The sequence below is a fragment of the Somniosus microcephalus genome, unplaced genomic scaffold, assembly GCF_052327205.1.
Source record: "Somniosus microcephalus isolate GS21.2 unplaced genomic scaffold, FLI_Smic_1.0 scaffold1103, whole genome shotgun sequence".
NCBI lineage: Eukaryota > Metazoa > Chordata > Chondrichthyes > Squaliformes > Somniosidae > Somniosus > Somniosus microcephalus.
Window position 1 is genome coordinate 1 of NW_028226290.1, and position 18893 is coordinate 18893.

The following is an 18893-nucleotide window of genomic DNA, read 5'->3' on the forward strand; positions in this document are numbered from 1 at the left end:
GGGGTAACATTAGCTACCCTCCAATCCATGGGTACTGTTCCAGAGTCTATCGAGTTCTGGAAGATGACCAGCAATACATCTACTATCTCTAGGGCCACTTCCTTAAGTACCCTGGGATGTAGACCATCAGGCCCTGGGGATTTATCGGCCTTCAGTCCCATCAATTTTCCTAACACCATTTCCCTACAAATACTGATTTCTTTCAGTTCCTCCCTTTCATCAGACCCTATGTTCCCCGGCATCTCTGGGAGGTTATTTGTGTCCTCCTTTGTGAAGACAGAACCAAAGTATGTATTTAGTTGGTCTGCCATTACCTTGTTTCCCATTATAAATTCCCCTGATTCTGATTGCAAGGGACCTACGCTTGACTTCACCAATCTTTTTCTCTTCACATATCTATAAAAAGCTTTTACAGTCAGTTTTTATGTTTACTGCTTGCTTACTCTCATATCCTATTTTCCCTTTCTTAATTAATCCCTTTGTCCTCCTTTGTTGACTCCTAAACTGCTCCCAATCCTCAGGATTATTGCTTTTTCTGGCCAATTTATATGTCCTCTCCTTGGATCTTATGCTATCCCTAATTTCCCTTGTTAGCCACGGTTGAGTCACCATTTTTGTTTTATTTTTATGCCAAACTGGGATGAACAAATTCTGTAGCTCATCCATTCGGTCTTTGAATGTTTGCCATTGCCTATCCACCGTCAACCCTTTGAGTGCCATTCCCCAATCAATCCTACCCAACTCGCTCCTCAGACCATCGTAGTTTCCTTTATTTAAATTGAGGACCCTTGTCTCTGAGTCAACTACTTCATTCTCCATCTTAATGAAGAATTCGATCATATTATGATCACTCTGACCCAAGGGGCCTCGTACAACAAGATTGCTAATTAATCCTTTCTCGTTACATAATACCCAGTCTAAGATGGCCTGATCTCTGGTTGGTTCCTCGACATATTGGTCCAGGAAACCATCCCATAAACTCTCCAGGAATTCCTCCTCCACAGTATTGTTACTAATTTGGTTGGCCCAATCAATATGTAGATTAAAGTCACCCATGATGACTGCTGTGCCCTTATTGCACGCTTCTTTAATTTCCCTTTTAATGCCATCCCCAACCTCCGCCTTACTGTTTGGAGGTCTATATACCACTCCCACTAATGTTTTTTTCCCCTTAGTATTTCTCAATTCTACCCATACAGATTCCACATCATCAGAGCTAATATCCTTCATTACAATTGTATTAATCCCTTCTTTAACCAGTAATGCTACCCCACCTCCCTTTCCTTTTTGCCTATCTTTCCTGAATATCGAATACCCCTGGATGTTGAGCTCCCAGTCTTGGCCATCCTTGAGCCACCTTTCCGTAATCCCAACCAAATCATATTCGTTTACCTCTATTTGTGCAGCCAATTCATCCACCTTATTACAAATGCTCCTCGCATTAAGACACAAAGCCTTCAGGCTTGTTTTTTTAACGCTCTTAGACCTATTAGAATTATTATTTACTGTGGCCACGTTTGATTTAAACCGTTGATTTCTCTGACTGCCACTTTTGTTTTTCTCCTTCCTATCTTTTGCTTTTATCCCTGTTTCCCCTTCCTCTGTCTCCCTGCTCAGGTTCCCAACCCCCTGCCATTTTAGTTTAAACCCCCCCGAACAGTGCTAGCAAACCTCCCCGCAAGGATATTTGTCCCGCTCTGGTTCAGGTGCAACCCGTCTGACTTGTACAAGTCCCACCTTCCCCAGAAGCAGGCCCAGTGATCCAGGAAACTAAAGCCCTCCCTCCTGCACCAACTCTTTAGCCATGCATTCATCTGCTCTATCCTCCTATTCCTATACTCACTAGCACGTGGCACTGGGAGTAATCCAGAGATTACAGCCTTTGAGGTCCTACTCTTTAATCTGCTACCTAGCTCCCTAAATTCTTGCTGCAGGACCTCATCCCTCTTCCTACCTATGTCATTGGTCCCAATGTGAACCACGACCTCTGCCTGTTCACCCTCCCCCTTCAGAATGCCCTGTAGCCGTTCAGTGACATCCTTGACCCTGGCACCAGGGAGGCAACAAACCATCCTGGAGTCACGTCTACGGCCACAGAAACGCCTATCTGTTCCCCTTACGATAGAATCCCCTACCACTATTGCTCTCCCACTCTTTTTCCTCCCTTTAGTAGTTACTTCACTGAGTCCCAGGACTAGTTGACTGAGGGGATTCTTCTTTATGATCATCTCTTGGCATTTCAGGGCTTCGTAATGATAGCAGTGGGGGTTGCTCATTTTTAGGTGTTTCCAAAATTTGATGGCTCTTTTTTGGATATTAATTAGTAGTGGATATTGGCCTAGTTCTGCCCTGCATGCATTGTTTGCGGTTTTCCTCTGAGTCCGGAGGATACTTTTACAGAATTCTGCATGTAGGATCTCAATTGGGTGTTTGTCCCATTTGCGAATTCTTGTCGTGTTAGCGGACCCCACACCTCACTGCCATAGAATGCAATTGGTTCAATTACTGCTTTAAAAATTTTGAGCCAAATGTCAATTGGAATTTCTATTTGGATTGACTTTTTAATGGCATAGAAAGCCCTTTTTGCTTTCTCTTTCAGTTCATTCACAGCCAAATGAAAATTTCCCGTAGAACTGATTTTTAAGCCTAAGTATGTGTAATTTGTAGTTTGTTCAATTTTAGTTGCTCCGAGTGTGAAGTTTATTCTCTGTGTCTCTCTCGCTCTCAGTCTCTCGCTCTCAGTCTCTCGCTCTCAGTCTCTCGCTCTCAGTCTCTCGCTCTCTCCAGTACCACAACTCAGAGAATGTGACCGGTGCGGCCATTCACACTTGGTGATGAAGATTTTCCATCAAATCATTTTATTTTTGAAAGACAGAGTGAGGGGAAAACATCTTACAGCACGTCAACGAAGATCGAGTGGGGCGGGGGAAGCGGGGGAGAAAGACAAGACGGAGAAACAGGCAGCCGTGGTTTCAGGTCAGGGCGGGATTTGAGTAGCCTGAAGATTGAAGGGGAGGGGGGAAGGGAAGGGGAGAGAGGGAGAGGGGGAGGGGGAACGGGGAAGGGGAGGGAAGAGAGGGGGAAAGAGGGAGAGGAGAGAAGTAGAGGATTGGTGGAGGAGAGGGGGAGGTGAAGAGGGGAGGGAGAGAGGGGGAAAGACAGAAGGGGTGAGGGGGAGGGAGGTGGGGAGGGAAAGATGGGGAGGGGGGAATTCGGCAGGGGGGAGAGGGGGGGTCTCACCGAGGTGTGTAACCGTAGCACTCCGCACCGTATGGGTTGGTCAATCCCAGCCCGGGCGAGGAGCGATTGGGCAGGGCCCGGGTCTGGGAGCCTGTGCAGTAGGCTGGGAGGGCGTAGGGTGGGAGCGAGGAGGGGTCGTGAGGGGGGTCGTGCACTCCAGCAGGATGTCCAATGCACCGGGGCCGGTGGTGGGTCTGTCCCAGGTGTCTCGCATCCAGATCCCTGGATAACTCCTGTTCGGACTGCGACCCTGAGGAGGAAGAGACAACGGGTGTGAGACCGACACTCAACATCGAAAAAACACAGCCCTCAAGTACTGAGGGAGCGCTGCACTGTCGGAGGGGCAGTACTGAGGGAGCGCTGCACTGTCGGAGGGGCAGTACTGAGGGAGTGCCGCACTGTCGGAGGGGCAGTACTGAGGGAGCGCCGCACTGTGTGAGGGGCAGTACTGAGGGAGCGCTGCACTGTCGGAGGGGCAGTACTGAGGGAGCGCTGCACTGTCGGAGGGGCAGTACTGAGGGAGCACTGCACTGTCGGAGGGGCAGTACTGAGGGAGCGCTGCACTGTCGGAGGGGCAGTACTGAGGGAGCGCTGCACTGTCGGAGGTGGTATTTTTCAGATGATATGTTAAACCGAGGTCCCATCTGCTTTGTTACTTGGAAGTAAAGAATCCCACGGCCACTATTTGAAGAAGAGCAGGGGAAAGTTGTCCCCGGTGTTCTGGGTGAATACGTATCTCTCAGACAACATCACTAAAACACCAGTCAGTGTACAGATATCTCACTGAGAGAGAGGGACTGAGAGACACCAGTCAGTGTACAGATATCTCCCTGAGAGAGAGGCACTGAGAGACACCAGTCAGTGTACAGATATCTCCCTGAGGGAGAGGGACTGAGAGACACCAGTCAGTGTACAGATATCTCCCTGAGAGAGAGGCACTGAGAGACACCAGTCAGTGTACAGATATCTCCCTGAGGGAGAGGGACTGAGAGACACCAGTCAGTGTACAGATATCACCCTGAGGGAGAGGGGACTGAGAGACACCAGTCCGTGTACACTATCTCCCTGAGAGAGAGGCACTGAGAGACACCAGTCAGTGTACAGATATCTCCCTGAGCGAGAGGGGACTGAGAGACACCAGTCAGTGTACAGATATCACCCTGAGGGAGAGGGGACTGAGAGACACCAGTCAGTGTACAGATATCTCCCTGAGGGAGAGGGACTGAGAGACACCAGTCAGTGTACAGATATCTCCCTGAGTGAGAGGGGACTGAGAGACACCAGTCAGTGTACAGATATCACCCTGAGAGAGAGGGGACTGAGAGACACCAGTCAGTGTACAGATATCACCCTGAGGGAGAGGGGACTGAGAGACACCAGTCAGTGTACAGATATCTCCCTGAAGGAGAGGGACTGAGAGACACCAGTCAGTGTACAGATATCACCCGGAGGGAGAGGGGACTGAGAGACACCAGTCAGTGTACAGATATCACCCTGAGGGAGAGGGGACTGAGAGACACCAGTCAGTGTACAGATATCTCCCTGAGAGAGAGGGACTGAGAGACACCAGTCAGTGTACAGATATCTCCCTGAGGGAGAGGGACTGAGAGACACCAGTCAGTGTACAGATATCTCTCTGAGGGAGAGGGACTGAGAGACACCAGTCAGTGTACAGATATCACCCTGAGAGAGAGAGGACTGAGAGGCACCAGTCAGTGTACAGATATCACCCTGAGGGAGAGGGGACTGAGAGGCACCAGTCAGTGCACAGATATCTCCCTGAGGGAGAGGGGACTGAGAGACACCAGTCAGTGTACAGATATCACCCTGAGAGAGAGAGGACTGAGAGGCACCAGTCAGTGTACAGATATCACCCTGAGAGAGAGAGGACTGAGAGGCACCAGTCAGTGCACAGATATCTCCCTGAGGGAGAGGGGACTGAGAGACACCAGTCAGTGTACAGATATCTCCCTGAGGGAGAGGGACTGAGAGACACCAGTCAGTGTACAGATATCTCCCTGAGAGAGAGGGACTGAGAGACACCAGTCAGTGTATAGATATCACCCTGAGAGAGAGGGGACTGAGAGACACCAGTCAGTGCACAGATATCTCCCTGAGAGAGAGGGACTGAGAGACACCAGTCAGTGTATAGATATCACCCTGAGGGAGAGGGACTGAGAGACACCAGTCAGTGTACAGATATCACCCTGAGGGAGAGGGACTGAGAGGCACCAGTCAGTGTACAGATATCTCCCTGAGGGAGAGGGACTGAGAGACACCAGTCAGTGTATAGATATCACCCTGAGGGAGAGGGACTGAGAGACACCAGTCAGTGTACAGATATCTCCCTGAGGGAGAGGGACTGAGAGACACCAGTCAGTGTACAGATATCACCCTGAGAGAGAGGGACTGAGAGACACCAGTCAGTGTATAGATATCACCCTGAGAGAGAGGGACTGAGAGACACCAGTCAGTGTATAGATATCACCCTGAGGGAGAGGGACTGAGAGACACCAGTCAGTGTATAGATATCACCCTGAGGGAGAGGGACTGAGAGGCACCAGTCAGTGTACAGATATCTCCCTGAGAGAGAGGGACTGAGAGACACCAGTCAGTGTACAGATATCACCCTGAGAGAGAGGGACTGAGAGACACCAGTCAGTGTATAGATATCACCCTGAGGGAGAGGGGACTGAGAGGCACCAGTCAGTGTACAGATATCTCCCTGAGAGAGAGGGACTGAGAGACACCAGTCAGTGTACAGATATCTCCCCGAGAGAGCGGGACTGAGAGACACCAGTCAGTGTACAGATATCACCCTGAGAGACAGGGACTGAGAGACACCAGTCAGTGTACAGATATCACCCTGAGAGAGGGACTGAGAGACACCAGTCAGTGTACAGATATCTCCCTGAGAGAGAGGGACTGAGAGACACCAGTCAGTGTACAGATATCTCCCTGAGGGAGAGGGACTGAGAGACACCAGTCAGTGTACAGATATCACCCTGAGGGAGAGGGGACTGAGAGACACCAGTCAGTGTACAGATATCACCCTGAGAGAGAGGGACTGAGAGACACCAGTCAGTGTACAGATATCTCCCTGAGGGAGAGGGGACTGAGAGACACCAGTCAGTGTACAGATATCTCCCTGAGAGAGAGGGACTGAGAGACACCTGTCAGTGTACAGATATCTCCCTGAGAGAGAGGGACTGAGAGACACCAGTCAGTGTACAGATATCTCCCTGAGGGAGAGGGACTGAGAGACACCAGTCAGTGTACAGAATTCTCCCTGAGGGAGAGGGGACTGAGAGACACCAGTCAGTGTACAGATATCTCCCTGAGGGAGAGGGACTGAGAGACACCAGTCAGTGTACAGAATTCTCCCTGAGAGAGAGGGACTGAGAGACACCAGTCAGTGTATAGATATCACCCTGAGGGAGAGGGGACTGAGAGACACCAGTCAGTGTACAGATATCTCCCTGAGGGAGAGGGACTGAGAGACACCAGTCAGTGTACAGATATCTCCCTGAGGGAGAGGGACTGAGATACACCAGTCAAGTAATCCTAAGGGTGACATTAATATAAAGCTGACCTTTCTCGTCACCTCTCCGTCTTTGCTGAGATATGGCCAGTGAATTCCGTGCTCTGGTCATCGACCCCAGAATCGGCAGAGATCCCGCTCTGGAATTCCGTGCCCTGTAATTTCGAGGTTTTAACAGGAAGCAGTTAAAATATGCGGCACTGCTCAACATCCACCCCCACACCCGTATTTCCCCCCCACACACCCACACACACGCGCACAGAGCAGGAAAGGGCCAGGCTCCAATCCTGGCCTATTTGATCTGGGCTGAGATGGGGGCAGGGCAGTGGAGCCATTGCAGTTATCCTCAATGTCGTGGGTTAGCAAGGGGACCACCCTTCGTAAGAATATAAGAAACAGGAGCAGGAGTAGGAAATTTGACCCCTTTGAATCTGCTTCGCCATTTAATGAGATCAGGGCTGATCTTGGGCTCAGCTCCACCTCCCCGCCCGCTCCCCATAAACCTTCACTCCCTTATCTTGCAAAAATCTGTCGATCGCCACCTTAAATGTATTTAATGACCCAGCCTCCACAGCTCTCTGGGGCAGAGAATCCCACAGATTTACGACCCTCTGAGAGAAGAAATTCCTCATCATCTCAGTTCTAAATGGGCGACCCTTTATTCTGAGACTGTGCCCCCGAGTTCTAGATTTCCCCACGAGGGGAAACATCCTCTCTGCATCTACCTTGTCGAGCCCCCTCAGTATCTTATATGTTTCAGTAAGATCACCTCTCATTCTTCTAAATTCCAATGAGTATCGGCCCAACCTGCTCAACCTTTCTTCATAAGTCAACCCCCCTCATCTCCGGAATCAACCGAGTGAATCGTCTCTGAACTGCCTCCAATGCAAATATATCCTTCCTTAAATAAGGAGACCAGAACTGTAGGCAGTACTCCAGGTGTGGTCTCACCAATACCCTGTAGCAGGACATACTGGGGTCCCGCTTCCGATCCCCATCCAGTGACTGCAGCGGTCTCTCATGGGGACTGGGTGTGGGTGGGCGTGCAAATGTGACTGTGCGTGTGCGAGTACGTGTGCAATTGTCAGTGTGTGAGAGAGCGCGAGTGAGCGTGAGAGATTGTGTGTATGTGTCAGTGTGCGAGTGAGCATGCAAGAGTGACTGGGTGTCAGTGTGCGAGTGAGTGTGCGAGAGTGTGTCAGTGTGCGAGCGAGCGTGAGTGCATGTCAGTGTGAGCGTGAGAGAGCGCGAGTGAGTGTGCGTCAGTGTGCGAGTGAGGGTGAGAGTGCGAGTGAGTGTGTGTCAGTGTGCGAGTGAGCTTGAGAGTGCAAGTGAGTGTGTATCAGTGTGCAAGTGAGCAGGAGAGAGCACGAGTGAGTGTGTGTCGGTGTGTGAGTGAGCATGAGAGAGTGTGAGTGAGTGTCTGTCAGTGGGCGCGTGAGTGTGAGAGAGAGCGAGTGAGTGTGCGTCAGAGTGCGAGTGAGGGTGAGAGAGTGCGAGTGAGGGTGAGAGTGCGAGTGAGTGTGTCAGTGTGCGAGTGTGAGATAGTGTGAGTGAGTGTGTGTCAGTGTGCGAGTGAGAGAGTGCGAGTGAGTGTGCGTCAGTGTGCTAGTGAGCATGAGAGAGTGTGAGTGAGTGTGTGTCAGTGTGCTAGTGAGCGTGAGAGAACACGAGTGAGTGTGTATCGGTGTGCAATTGAGCATGAGAGAGTGTGAGTGAGTGTGTGTCAGCGTGCTAGTGAGTGTGAGAGAGCACGAGTGAGTGTGTCGGTGTGCGAGTGAGCAGGAGAGAGCACGAGTGAGTGTGTCAGTGTGCAAGTGAGTGTGAGAGAGCATGAGTGAGTGTGTCGGTGTGCGAGTGAGCATGAGAGAGCACGAGTGAGTGTGTCAGTGTGCGAGTGAATCAGAGAGCACGAGTGTGTGTCAATGTGCGAGTGTGAGAGAGTGTGAGTGAGTGTGTGTCAGTATGCTAGTGAGCATGAGAGAGTGTGAGTGAGTGTGTGTCAGTGTGCAAGTGAATGTGAGAGAGCACGAGTGAGTGTGTGTCGGTGTGCGAGTGAGCGTGAGAGAGCACGAGTGAGTGTGTCGGTGTGCGAGTGAGCATGAGAGAGTGTGAGTGAGTGTGTGTCAGTGTGTGAGTCAGTGTGAGAGTGCACAAGTGAGTGTGTGTCAGTGTGCAAGTGAATGTGAGAGAGCACGAGTGAGTGTGTGTCAGTGTGCAAGTGAGTGTGAAAGAGAGCGAGTGTATGTGCGTCAGTGTGTGAGTGTGAGAGAGTGCGAGTGTGTGTTAGTGTGCAAGTGAGGGTGAGAGAGTGCGAGTGAGTGTGTGTCAGTGAGCGAGTGAGCGTGAGAGAGAGTAAGTGAATGTGTGTCAGTGTGCAAGTGAATGTGAGAGAGCACGAGTGAGTGTGTGTCAGTGTGCAAGTGAATGTGAGAGAGCACGAGTGAGTGTGTGTCAGTGTGCGAGTGAGTGTGAAAGAGAGCGAGTGTATGTGCGTCAGTGTGTGAGTGTGAGAGAGTGCGAGTGTGTGTTAGTGTGCAAGTGAGGGTGAGAGAGTGCGAGTGAGTGTGTGTCAGTGAGCGAGTGAGTGTGAGAGAGAGTAAGTGAATGTGTGTCAGTGTGCAAGTGAGCTTGAGAATGTGAGAAGGTGCGAATGAGTGTGTGTCAGTGTGCGAGTGAGTGGGAGAGAGCGTGAGCGTGTGTCAATGTGTGAGTGAGTGTGTGAGTGAGTGTGTCAGTGTGCAAGTGAGGGTGAGAGAGTGAGAGAGATTGCGAGTTAGTGAGTGAGTGTGTGAGAGATTGCGAGTTAGTGTGTGTGTGAGTGTGAGAGAGATTGCGAGTTAGTGTGTGTGTGTGTGAGAGATTGTGAGTGTGTGTGTGCGAGTGTGTGTGAGATTGCGAGTTAGTGTGTGTGTGAGAGATTGCGAGTTAGTGTGTGTGAGTGTGAGAGATTGCAAGTTAGTGTGTGTGTGAGTGAGTGTGTGTGAGAGATTGCGAGTTAGTGTGTCTGTGAGAGATTGCGAGTTATTGTGTGTGAGTGAACAAGTCTGTGTGAGAGATTGTGAGTTAATGTGTGTGTGAATGAGCAAATGTGTGAGAGATTGTGAGTTAGTGTGTGTGAGTGTGTGAGTGTCTGTGAGAGATTGTGAGTTAGTGTGTGTGTGATTGTGAGTTAATGTGTGAGTGCGTGTGAGAGATTGTGAGTTAGTGTGTGTGAGTGTGTGTGTGTGTGAGATTGTGAGTTAGGGTGTGTGTGAGTGTGTGTGTGAGATTGAGAGTTAGTGTGTGTGCAAGTGAGCGAGTGTGTGAGAGATATTGTGAATTAGTGTGTGTGAGATTGTGTTTGAGAGATTATGAGTTAGTCTTTGTGTGAGAGATTGCGAGTTAGTGTGTGTGTGTGTGTGTGAGATTGTGAGTTAGTGTGTGTGAGAGATTGTGAGTTAGTGTGTGTGAGAGATTGCGAGTTAGTGTGTGTGAGAGATTGCGAGTTAGTGTGTGTGTGAGTGTGTGAGAGAGATTGCGAGTTTGTGTGTGTGTGAGAGAGATTGCGAGTTAGTGTGTGTGTGAGTGTGTGAGAGATTGCGAGTTAGTGTACATGTGAGTGTGTGAGATTGCGAGTTAGTGTGTGTGAGAGATTGCGAGTTAGTGTGTGTGTGTGTGTGAGAGATTGCGAGTTAGTGTGTGTGTGAGTGTGTGAGAGAGATTGCGAGTTAGTGTGTGTGAGTGTGAGAGAGATTGCGAGTTAGTGTGTGTGCGAGTGTGTGTGAGAGATTGCGAGTTAGTGTGTGTGTGAGAGAGATTGCGAGTTAGTGTGTGTGAGAGTGTGTGAGAGATTGCGAGTTAGTGTGTGTGTGTGTGTGTGAGAGAGATTGCGAGTTAGTGTGTGTGTGAGTGTGTGAGAGAGATTGCGAGTTAGTGTGTGTGTGAGTGTGTGAGAGAGATTGCGAGTTAGTGTGTGTGTGAGTGTGTGAGAGAGATTGCGAGTTAGTGTGTGTGTGAGTGTGTGAGAGAGATTGCGAGTTAGTGTGTGTGTGAGTGTGTGAGAGGGATTGCAAGTTAGTGTGTGTGCGAGTGTGTGAGAGAGATTGCGAGTTAGTGTGTGTGTGAGTGTGTGAGAGAGATTGCAAGTTAGTGTGTGAGTGTGTGTGTGAGAGAGATTGCGAGTTAGTGTGTGTGTGAGTGTGTGAGAGAGATTGTGAGTTAGTGTGTGTGTGAGTGTGTGAGAGAGATTGCGAGTTAGTGTGTGAGTGTGTGTGTGAGAGAGATTGCGAGTTAGTGTGTGAGTGTGTGTGTGAGAGAGATTGTGAGTTAGTGTGTGTGAGAGATTGTGAGTTAGTGTGTGTGTGAGTGTGTGAGAGAGATTGCGAGTTAGTGTGTGTGCGAGGGTGTGAGAGAGATTGCGAGTTAGTGTGTGTGTGAGTGTGTGAGAGAGATTGCGAGTTAGTATGTGTGTGTGTGTGAGAGAGATTGCGAGTAAGTGTGTGTGTGAGTGTGTGAGAGATTGCGAGTTAGTGTGTGTGTGTGTGTGTGAGAGATTGCGAGTTAGTGTGTGTGCGAGTGTGTGAGAGAGATTGCGAGTTAGTGTGTGTGTGAGTGTGTGAGAGAGATTGCGAGTTAGTGTGTGTGTGAGTGTGTGAGAGAGATTGCGAGTTAGTGTGTGTGTGAGTGTGTGAGAGAGATTGCGAGTTAGTGTGTGCGCGAGTGTGTGAGAGAGATTGCGAGTTAGTGTGTGTGAGAGATTGCGAGTTAGTGTGTGTGCGAGTGTGTGAGAGAGATTGCGAGTTAGTGTGTGTGTGAGTGTGTGAGAGAGATTGCGAGTTAGTGTGTGTGTGAGTGTGTGTGAGAGATTGCGAGTTAGTGTGTGTGTGTGTGTGTGAGAGATTGCGAGTTAGTGTGTGTGCGAGTGTGTGAGAGAGATTGCGAGTTAGTGTGTGTGCGAGTGTGTGAGAGAGATTGCGAGTTAGTGTGTGTGCGAGTGTGTGAGAGAGATTGCGAGTTAGTGTGTGTGTGTGTGTGAGAGAGATTGCGAGTTAGTGTGTGTGTGAGTGTGTGAGAGAGATTGCGAGTTAGTGTGTGTGTGAGTGAGTGAGAGAGATTGTGAGTTAGTGTGTGAGTGTGTGTGTGAGAGAGATTGTGAGTTAGTGTGTGTGAGAGATTGTGAGTTAGTGTGTGTGTGAGTGTGTGAGAGAGATTGCGAGTTAGTGTGTGTGCGAGTGTGTGAGAGAGATTGCGAGTTAGTGTGTGTGTGAGTGTGTGAGAGAGATTGCGAGTTAGTATGTGTGTGTGTGTGAGAGAGATTGCGAGTAAGTGTGTGTGTGAGTGTGTGAGAGATTGCGAGTTAGTGTGTGTGTGTGTGTGTGAGAGATTGCGAGTTAGTGTGTGAGTGTGTGTGTGAGAGAGATTGTGAGTTAGTGTGTGTGAGAGATTGTGAGTTAGTGTGTGTGTGAGTGTGTGAGAGAGATTGCGAGTTAGTGTGTGTGCGAGTGTGTGTGAGAGATTGCGAGTTAGTGTGTGTGTGTGTGTGTGAGAGATTGCGAGTTAGTGTGTGTGCGAGTGTGTGAGAGAGATTGCGAGTTAGTGTGTGTGCGAGTGTGTGAGAGAGATTGCGAGTTAGTGTGTGTGCAAGTGTGTGAGAGAGATTGCGAGTTAGTGTGTGTGTGTGTGTGAGAGAGATTGCGAGTTAGTGTGTGTGTGAGTGTGTGAGAGAGATTGCGAGTTAGTGTGTGTGAGTGTGTGAGAGAGATTGCGAGTTAGTGTGTGTGTGAGTGTGTGAGAGAGATTGCGAGTTAGTGTGTGTGTGAGTGAGTGAGAGAGATTGTGAGTTAGTGTGTGAGTGTGTGTGTGAGAGAGATTGTGAGTTAGTGTGTGTGAGAGATTGTGAGTTAGTGTGTGTGTGAGTGTGTGAGAGAGATTGCGAGTTAGTGTGTGTGCGAGTGTGTGAGAGAGATTGCGAGTTAGTGTGTGTGTGAGTGTGTGAGAGAGATTGCGAGTTAGTGTGTGTGTGAGTGTGTGAGAGAGATAGCGAGTTAGTGTGTGTGTGAGTGTGTGAGAGAGATTGTGAGTTAGTGTGTGTGAGAGAGATTGCGAGTTATTGTGTGTGCGAGTGTGTGAGAGAGATTGCGAGTTAGTGTGTGTGCGAGTGTGTGAGAGAGATTGTGAGTTAGTGTGTGTGCGAGTGTGTGAGAGAGATTGCGAGTTAGTGTGTGTGTGAGTGTGTGAGAGAGATTGCGAGTTAGTGTGTGTGTGTGTGTGTGAGAGATTGCGAGTTAGTGTGTGTGCGAGTGTGTGAGAGAGATTGCGAGTTAGTGTGTGTGCGAGTGTGTGAGAGAGATTGCGAGTTAGTGTGTGTGCGAGTGTGTGAGAGAGATTGCGAGTTAGTGTGTGTGTGTGTGTGAGAGAGATTGCGAGTTAGTGTGTGTGTGAGTCTGTGAGAGCGATTGCGAGTTAGTGTGTGTGTGTGTGTGAGAGAGATTGCAAGTTAGTGTGTGTGTGAGTGAGTGAGAGAGATTGCGAGTTAGTGTGTGTACGAGTGTGTGAGAGAGATTGCGAGTTAGTGTGTGTGTGTGTGAGAGAGATTGCGAGTTAGTGTGTGAGTGAGTCTGTGAGAGAGATTGCGAGTTAGTGTGTGTGCGAGTGTGTGAGAGAGATTGCGAGTTAGTGTGTGTGTGAGAGAGATTGCGAGTTAGTGTGTGTGTGAGTGAGTGTGAGAGATTGTGAGTTAGTGTGTGTGTGAGTGTGTGAGAGAGATTACAAGTTAGTGTGTGTGTGAGTGTGTGAGAGAGATTGCGAGTTAGTGTGTGTGTGAGAGAGATTGCGAGTTAGTGTGTGTGTGAGTGAGTGTGAGAGATTGTGAGTTAGTGTGTGTGTGTGTGAGAGAGATTGCGAGTTAGTGTGTGTGAGAGATTGCGAGTTAGTGTGTGTGAGTGTGTGTGAGAGATTGAGAGTTAGTGTGTGTGTGAGTGAGTGTGAGAGATTGCGGGTTAGTGTGTGTGAGTGTGTGTGAGAGATTGCGAGTTAGTGTGTGTGAGTGTATGTGAGAGATTGCGAGTTAGTGTGTGTGTGAGTGTGTGAGAGATTGCGAGTTAGTGTGTGTGAGTGTGTGTGAGAGATTGCGAGTTGGTGTGTGTGTGAGTGTGTGAGAGATTGCGAGTTAGTGTGTGTGTGAGTGAGTGTGAGAGATTGCGAGTTAGTGTGTGTGAGTGTGTGTGAGAGATTGCGAGTTAGTGTGTGTGTGTGTGTGAGAGGTTGCGAGTTAGTGTGTGTGAGTGTGTGAGAGAAATTGTGAGTTAGTGTGTGTGTGAGTGTGTGAGAGAGATTGCGAGTTAGTGTGTGTGTGAGTGTGTGAGAGAGATTGCGAGTTAGTGTGTGTGAGTGTGTGAGAGAGATTGTGAGTTAGTGTGTGTGAGAGTGTGTGAGAGAGATTGCGAGTTAGTGTGTGTGTGAGAGAGATTGCGAGTTAGTGTGTGTGTGAGTGTGAGATAGATTGCGAGTTAGTGTGTGTGTGAGTGTGTAAGAGAGATTGCGAGTTAGTGTGTGTGTGTGTGTGTGTGTGAGAGATTGCGAGTTAGTGTGTGTGTGAGTGTGTGAGAGAGATTGTGAGTTAGTGTGTGTGTGTGAGTGTGAGAGAGATTGCGAGTTAGTGTGTGTGTGAGTGAGTGAGAGAGATTGCGAGTTAGTGTGTGTGTGTGAGTCTGTGAGAGAGATTGCGAGTTAGTGTGTGTGCGAGTGTGTGAGAGAGATTGCGAGTTACTGTGTGTGTGAGTGTGAGAGAGAGATTGCGAGTTAATGTGTGTGTGAGTGTGCGAGAGAGATTGCGAGTTAGTGTGTCTGTGAGTGAGTGTGAGAGATTGCGAGTTAGTGTGTGTGTGTGTGTGAGAGAGATTGCGAGTTAGTGTGTGTGTGAGTGTGAGAGAGATTGCGAGTTAGTGTGTGTGTGTGTGTGTGTGAGATTGATTGCGAGTTAGTGTGTGTGTGAGTGTGTGAGAGAGATTGCGAGTTAGTGTGTGTGTGAGAGAGATTGCGAGTTAGTGTGTGTGTGAGTGTGTGAGAGAGATTGCGAGTTAGTGTGTGTGTGTGCGTGCGAGAGAGATTGCGAGTTAGTGTGTGTGTGAGTGAGTGAGAGAGATTGCGAGTTAGTGTGTGTGTGAGTCTGTGAGAGAGATTGCGAGTTAGTGTGTGTGCGAGTGTGTGAGAGAGATTGCGAGTTAGTGTGTGTGTGAGTGTGAGAGAGAGATTGCGAGTTAATGTGTGTGTGAGTGTGCGAGAGAGATTGCGAGTTAGTGTGTCTGTGAGTGAGTGTGAGAGATTGCGAGTTAGTGTGTGTGTGAGTGTGTGTGACAGATTGCGAGTTAGTGTGTGTGAGTGTGTGTGAGAGATTGCGAGTTAGTGTGTGTGTGAGTGAGTGTGAGAGATTGTGAGTTAGTGTGTGTGTGAGTGTGTGAGAGAGATTGCGAGTTAGTTTGTGTGAGTGTGTGTGAGAGATTGTGAGTTAGTGTGTGTGTGAGTGAGTGTGAGAGATTGTGAGTTAGTGTGTGTGCGAGTGTGTGAGAGAGATTGCGAGTTAGTGTGTGTGAGTGTGTGTGAGAGATTGCGAGTTAGTGTGTGTGAGTGTGTGTGAGAGATTGCGAGTTAGTGTGTGTGTGAGTGAGTGTGAGAGATTGTGAGTTAGTGTGTGTGAGTGTGTGCGAGAGATTGCGAGTTAGTGTGTGTGTGAGTGAGTGTGAGAGATTGTGAGTTAGTGTGTGTGTGAGTGTGTGAGAGAGATTACGAGTTAGTGTGTGTGTGAGTGTGTGAGAGAGATTGCGAGTTAGTGTGTGTGTGAGAGAGATTGCGAGTTAGTGTGTGTGTGTGTGTGTGAGAGAGATTGCGAGTTAGTGTGTGTGCGAGTGTGTGAGAGAGATTGCGAGTTAGTGTGTGTGTGAGTGTGTGAGAGAGATTGCGAGTTAGTGTGTGTGTGAGTGTGTGAGAGAGATAGCGAGTTAGTGTGTGTGTGAGTGTGTGAGAGAGATTGTGAGTTAGTGTGTGTGAGAGAGATTGCGAGTTATTGTGTGTGCGAGTGTGTGAGAGAGATTGCGAGTTAGTGTGTGTGCGAGTGTGTGAGAGAGATTGTGAGTTAGTGTGTGTGCGAGTGTGTGAGAGAGATTGCGAGTTAGTGTGTGTGTGAGTGTGTGAGAGAGATTGCGAGTTAGTGTGTGTGTGTGTGTGTGAGAGATTGCGAGTTAGTGTGTGTGCGAGTGTGTGAGAGAGATTGCGAGTTAGTGTGTGTGCGAGTGTGTGAGAGAGATTGCGAGTTAGTGTGTGTGCGAGTGTGTGAGAGAGATTGCGAGTTAGTGTGTGTGTGTGTGTGAGAGAGATTGCGAGTTAGTGTGTGTGTGAGTCTGTGAGAGCGATTGCGAGTTAGTGTGTGTGTGTGTGTGAGAGAGATTGCAAGTTAGTGTGTGTGTGAGTGAGTGAGAGAGATTGCGAGTTAGTGTGTGTACGAGTGTGTGAGAGAGATTGCGAGTTAGTGTGTGTGTGTGTGAGAGAGATTGCGAGTTAGTGTGTGAGTGAGTCTGTGAGAGAGATTGCGAGTTAGTGTGTGTGCGAGTGTGTGAGAGAGATTGCGAGTTAGTGTGTGTGTGAGAGAGATTGCGAGTTAGTGTGTGTGTGAGTGAGTGTGAGAGATTGTGAGTTAGTGTGTGTGTGTGTGAGAGAGATTGCGAGTTAGTGTGTGTGAGAGATTGCGAGTTAGTGTGTGTGAGTGTGTGTGAGAGATTGAGAGTTAGTGTGTGTGTGAGTGAGTGTGAGAGATTGCGGGTTAGTGTGTGTGAGTGTGTGTGAGAGATTGCGAGTTAGTGTGTGTGAGTGTATGTGAGAGATTGCGAGTTAGTGTGTGTGTGAGTGTGTGAGAGATTGCGAGTTAGTGTGTGTGAGTGTGTGTGAGAGATTGCGAGTTGGTGTGTGTGTGAGTGTGTGAGAGATTGCGAGTTAGTGTGTGTGTGAGTGAGTGTGAGAGATTGCGAGTTAGTGTGTGTGAGTGTGTGTGAGAGATTGCGAGTTAGTGTGTGTGTGTGTGTGAGAGGTTGCGAGTTAGTGTGTGTGAGTGTGTGAGAGAAATTGTGAGTTAGTGTGTGTGTGAGTGTGTGAGAGAGATTGCGAGTTAGTGTGTGTGTGAGTGTGTGAGAGAGATTGCGAGTTAGTGTGTGTGAGTGTGTGAGAGAGATTGTGAGTTAGTGTGTGTGAGAGTGTGTGAGAGAGATTGCGAGTTAGTGTGTGTGTGAGAGAGATTGCGAGTTAGTGTGTGTGTGAGTGTGAGATAGATTGCGAGTTAGTGTGTGTGTGAGTGTGTAAGAGAGATTGCGAGTTAGTGTGTGTGTGTGTGTGTGTGTGAGAGATTGCGAGTTAGTGTGTGTGTGAGTGTGTGAGAGAGATTGCGAGTTAGTGTGTGTGTGTGAGTGTGAGAGAGATTGCGAGTTAGTGTGTGTGTGAGTGAGTGAGAGAGATTGCGAGTTAGTGTGTGTGTGTGAGTCTGTGAGAGAGATTGCGAGTTAGTGTGTGTGCGAGTGTGTGAGAGAGATTGCGAGTTAGTGTGTGTGTGAGTGTGAGAGAGAGATTGCGAGTTAATGTGTGTGTGAGTGTGCGAGAGAGATTGCGAGTTAGTGTGTCTGTGAGTGAGTGTGAGAGATTGCGAGTTAGTGTGTGTGTGTGTGTGAGAGAGATTGCGAGTTAGTGTGTGTGTGAGTGTGAGAGAGATTGCGAGTTAGTGTGTGTGTGTGTGTGTGAGATTGATTGCGAGTTAGTGTGTGTGTGAGTGTGTGAGAGAGATTGCGAGTTAGTGTGTGTGTGAGAGAGATTGCGAGTTAGTGTGTGTGTGAGTGTGTGAGAGAGATTGCGAGTTAGTGTGTGTGTGTGCGTGCGAGAGAGATTGCGAGTTAGTGTGTGTGTGAGTGAGTGAGAGAGATTGCGAGTTAGTGTGTGTGTGAGTCTGTGAGAGAGATTGCGAGTTAGTGTGTGTGCGAGTGTGTGAGAGAGATTGCGAGTTAGTGTGTGTGTGAGTGTGAGAGAGAGATTGCGAGTTAATGTGTGTGTGAGTGTGCGAGAGAGATTGCGAGTTAGTGTGTCTGTGAGTGAGTGTGAGAGATTGCGAGTTAGTGTGTGTGTGAGTGTGTGTGACAGATTGCGAGTTAGTGTGTGTGAGTGTGTGTGAGAGATTGCGAGTTAGTGTGTGTGTGAGTGAGTGTGAGAGATTGTGAGTTAGTGTGTGTGTGAGTGTGTGAGAGAGATTGCGAGTTAGTTTGTGTGAGTGTGTGTGAGAGATTGCGAGTTAGTGTGTGTGTGAGTGAGTGTGAGAGATTGTGAGTTAGTGTGTGTGCGAGTGTGTGAGAGAGATTGCGAGTTAGTGTGTGTGAGTGTGTGTGAGAGATTGCGAGTTAGTGTGTGTGAGTGTGTGTGAGAGATTGCGAGTTAGTGTGTGTGTGAGTGAGTGTGAGAGATTGTGAGTTAGTGTGTGTGAGTGTGTGCGAGAGATTGCGAGTTAGTGTGTGTGTGAGTGAGTGTGAGAGATTGTGAGTTAGTGTGTGTGTGAGTGTGTGAGAGAGATTACGAGTTAGTGTGTGTGTGAGTGTGTGAGAGAGATTGCGAGTTAGTGTGTGTGTGAGAGAGATTGCGAGTTAGTGTGTGTGTGAGTGAGTGTGAGAGATTGTGAGTTAGTGTGTGTGTGTGTGTGTGAGAGAGATTGCGAGTTAGTGTGTGAGTGTGTGTGTGAGAGAGATTGTGAGTTAGTGTGTGTGAGAGATTGTGAGTTAGTGTGTGTGTGAGTGTGTGAGAGAGATTGCGAGTTAGTGTGTGTGCGAGTGTGTGAGAGAGATTGCGAGTTAGTGTGTGTGCGAGTGTGTGAGAGAGATTGCGAGTTAGTGTGTGTGCGAGTGTGTGAGAGAGATTGCGAGTTAGTGTGTGTGCGAGTGTGTGAGAGAGATTGCGAGTTAGTGTGTGTGTGTGTGTGAGAGAGATTGCGAGTTAGTGTGTGTGTGAGTCTGTGAGAGCGATTGCGAGTTAGTGTGTGTGTGTGTGTGAGAGAGATTGCAAGTTAGTGTGTGTGTGAGTGAGTGAGAGAGATTGCGAGTTAGTGTGTGTA

The 18893-nt window shown here is 48.8% G+C and overlaps 1 protein-coding gene across 1 annotated transcript in view; it reads right to left on the minus strand.

The window, feature by feature from the left end:
* Positions 1-2861: 2861 nt before the first annotated feature.
* LOC147080818 (T-box transcription factor TBX1-like) overlaps positions 2862-18893 on the minus strand; it is a 43272-nt gene continuing 27240 nt past the window's right edge. Inside the window, exons 2-3 of the mRNA XM_085981068.1 lie at positions 6833-6936; positions 2862-3490 (exon numbers count right to left, since the gene is read on the minus strand). Of these exons, the coding sequence (XP_085837194.1) occupies positions 3237-3490; positions 6833-6936 (358 nt within the window). The 3' untranslated portion in view covers positions 2862-3236. The remainder of the gene's footprint in view (positions 3491-6832; positions 6937-18893) is intronic.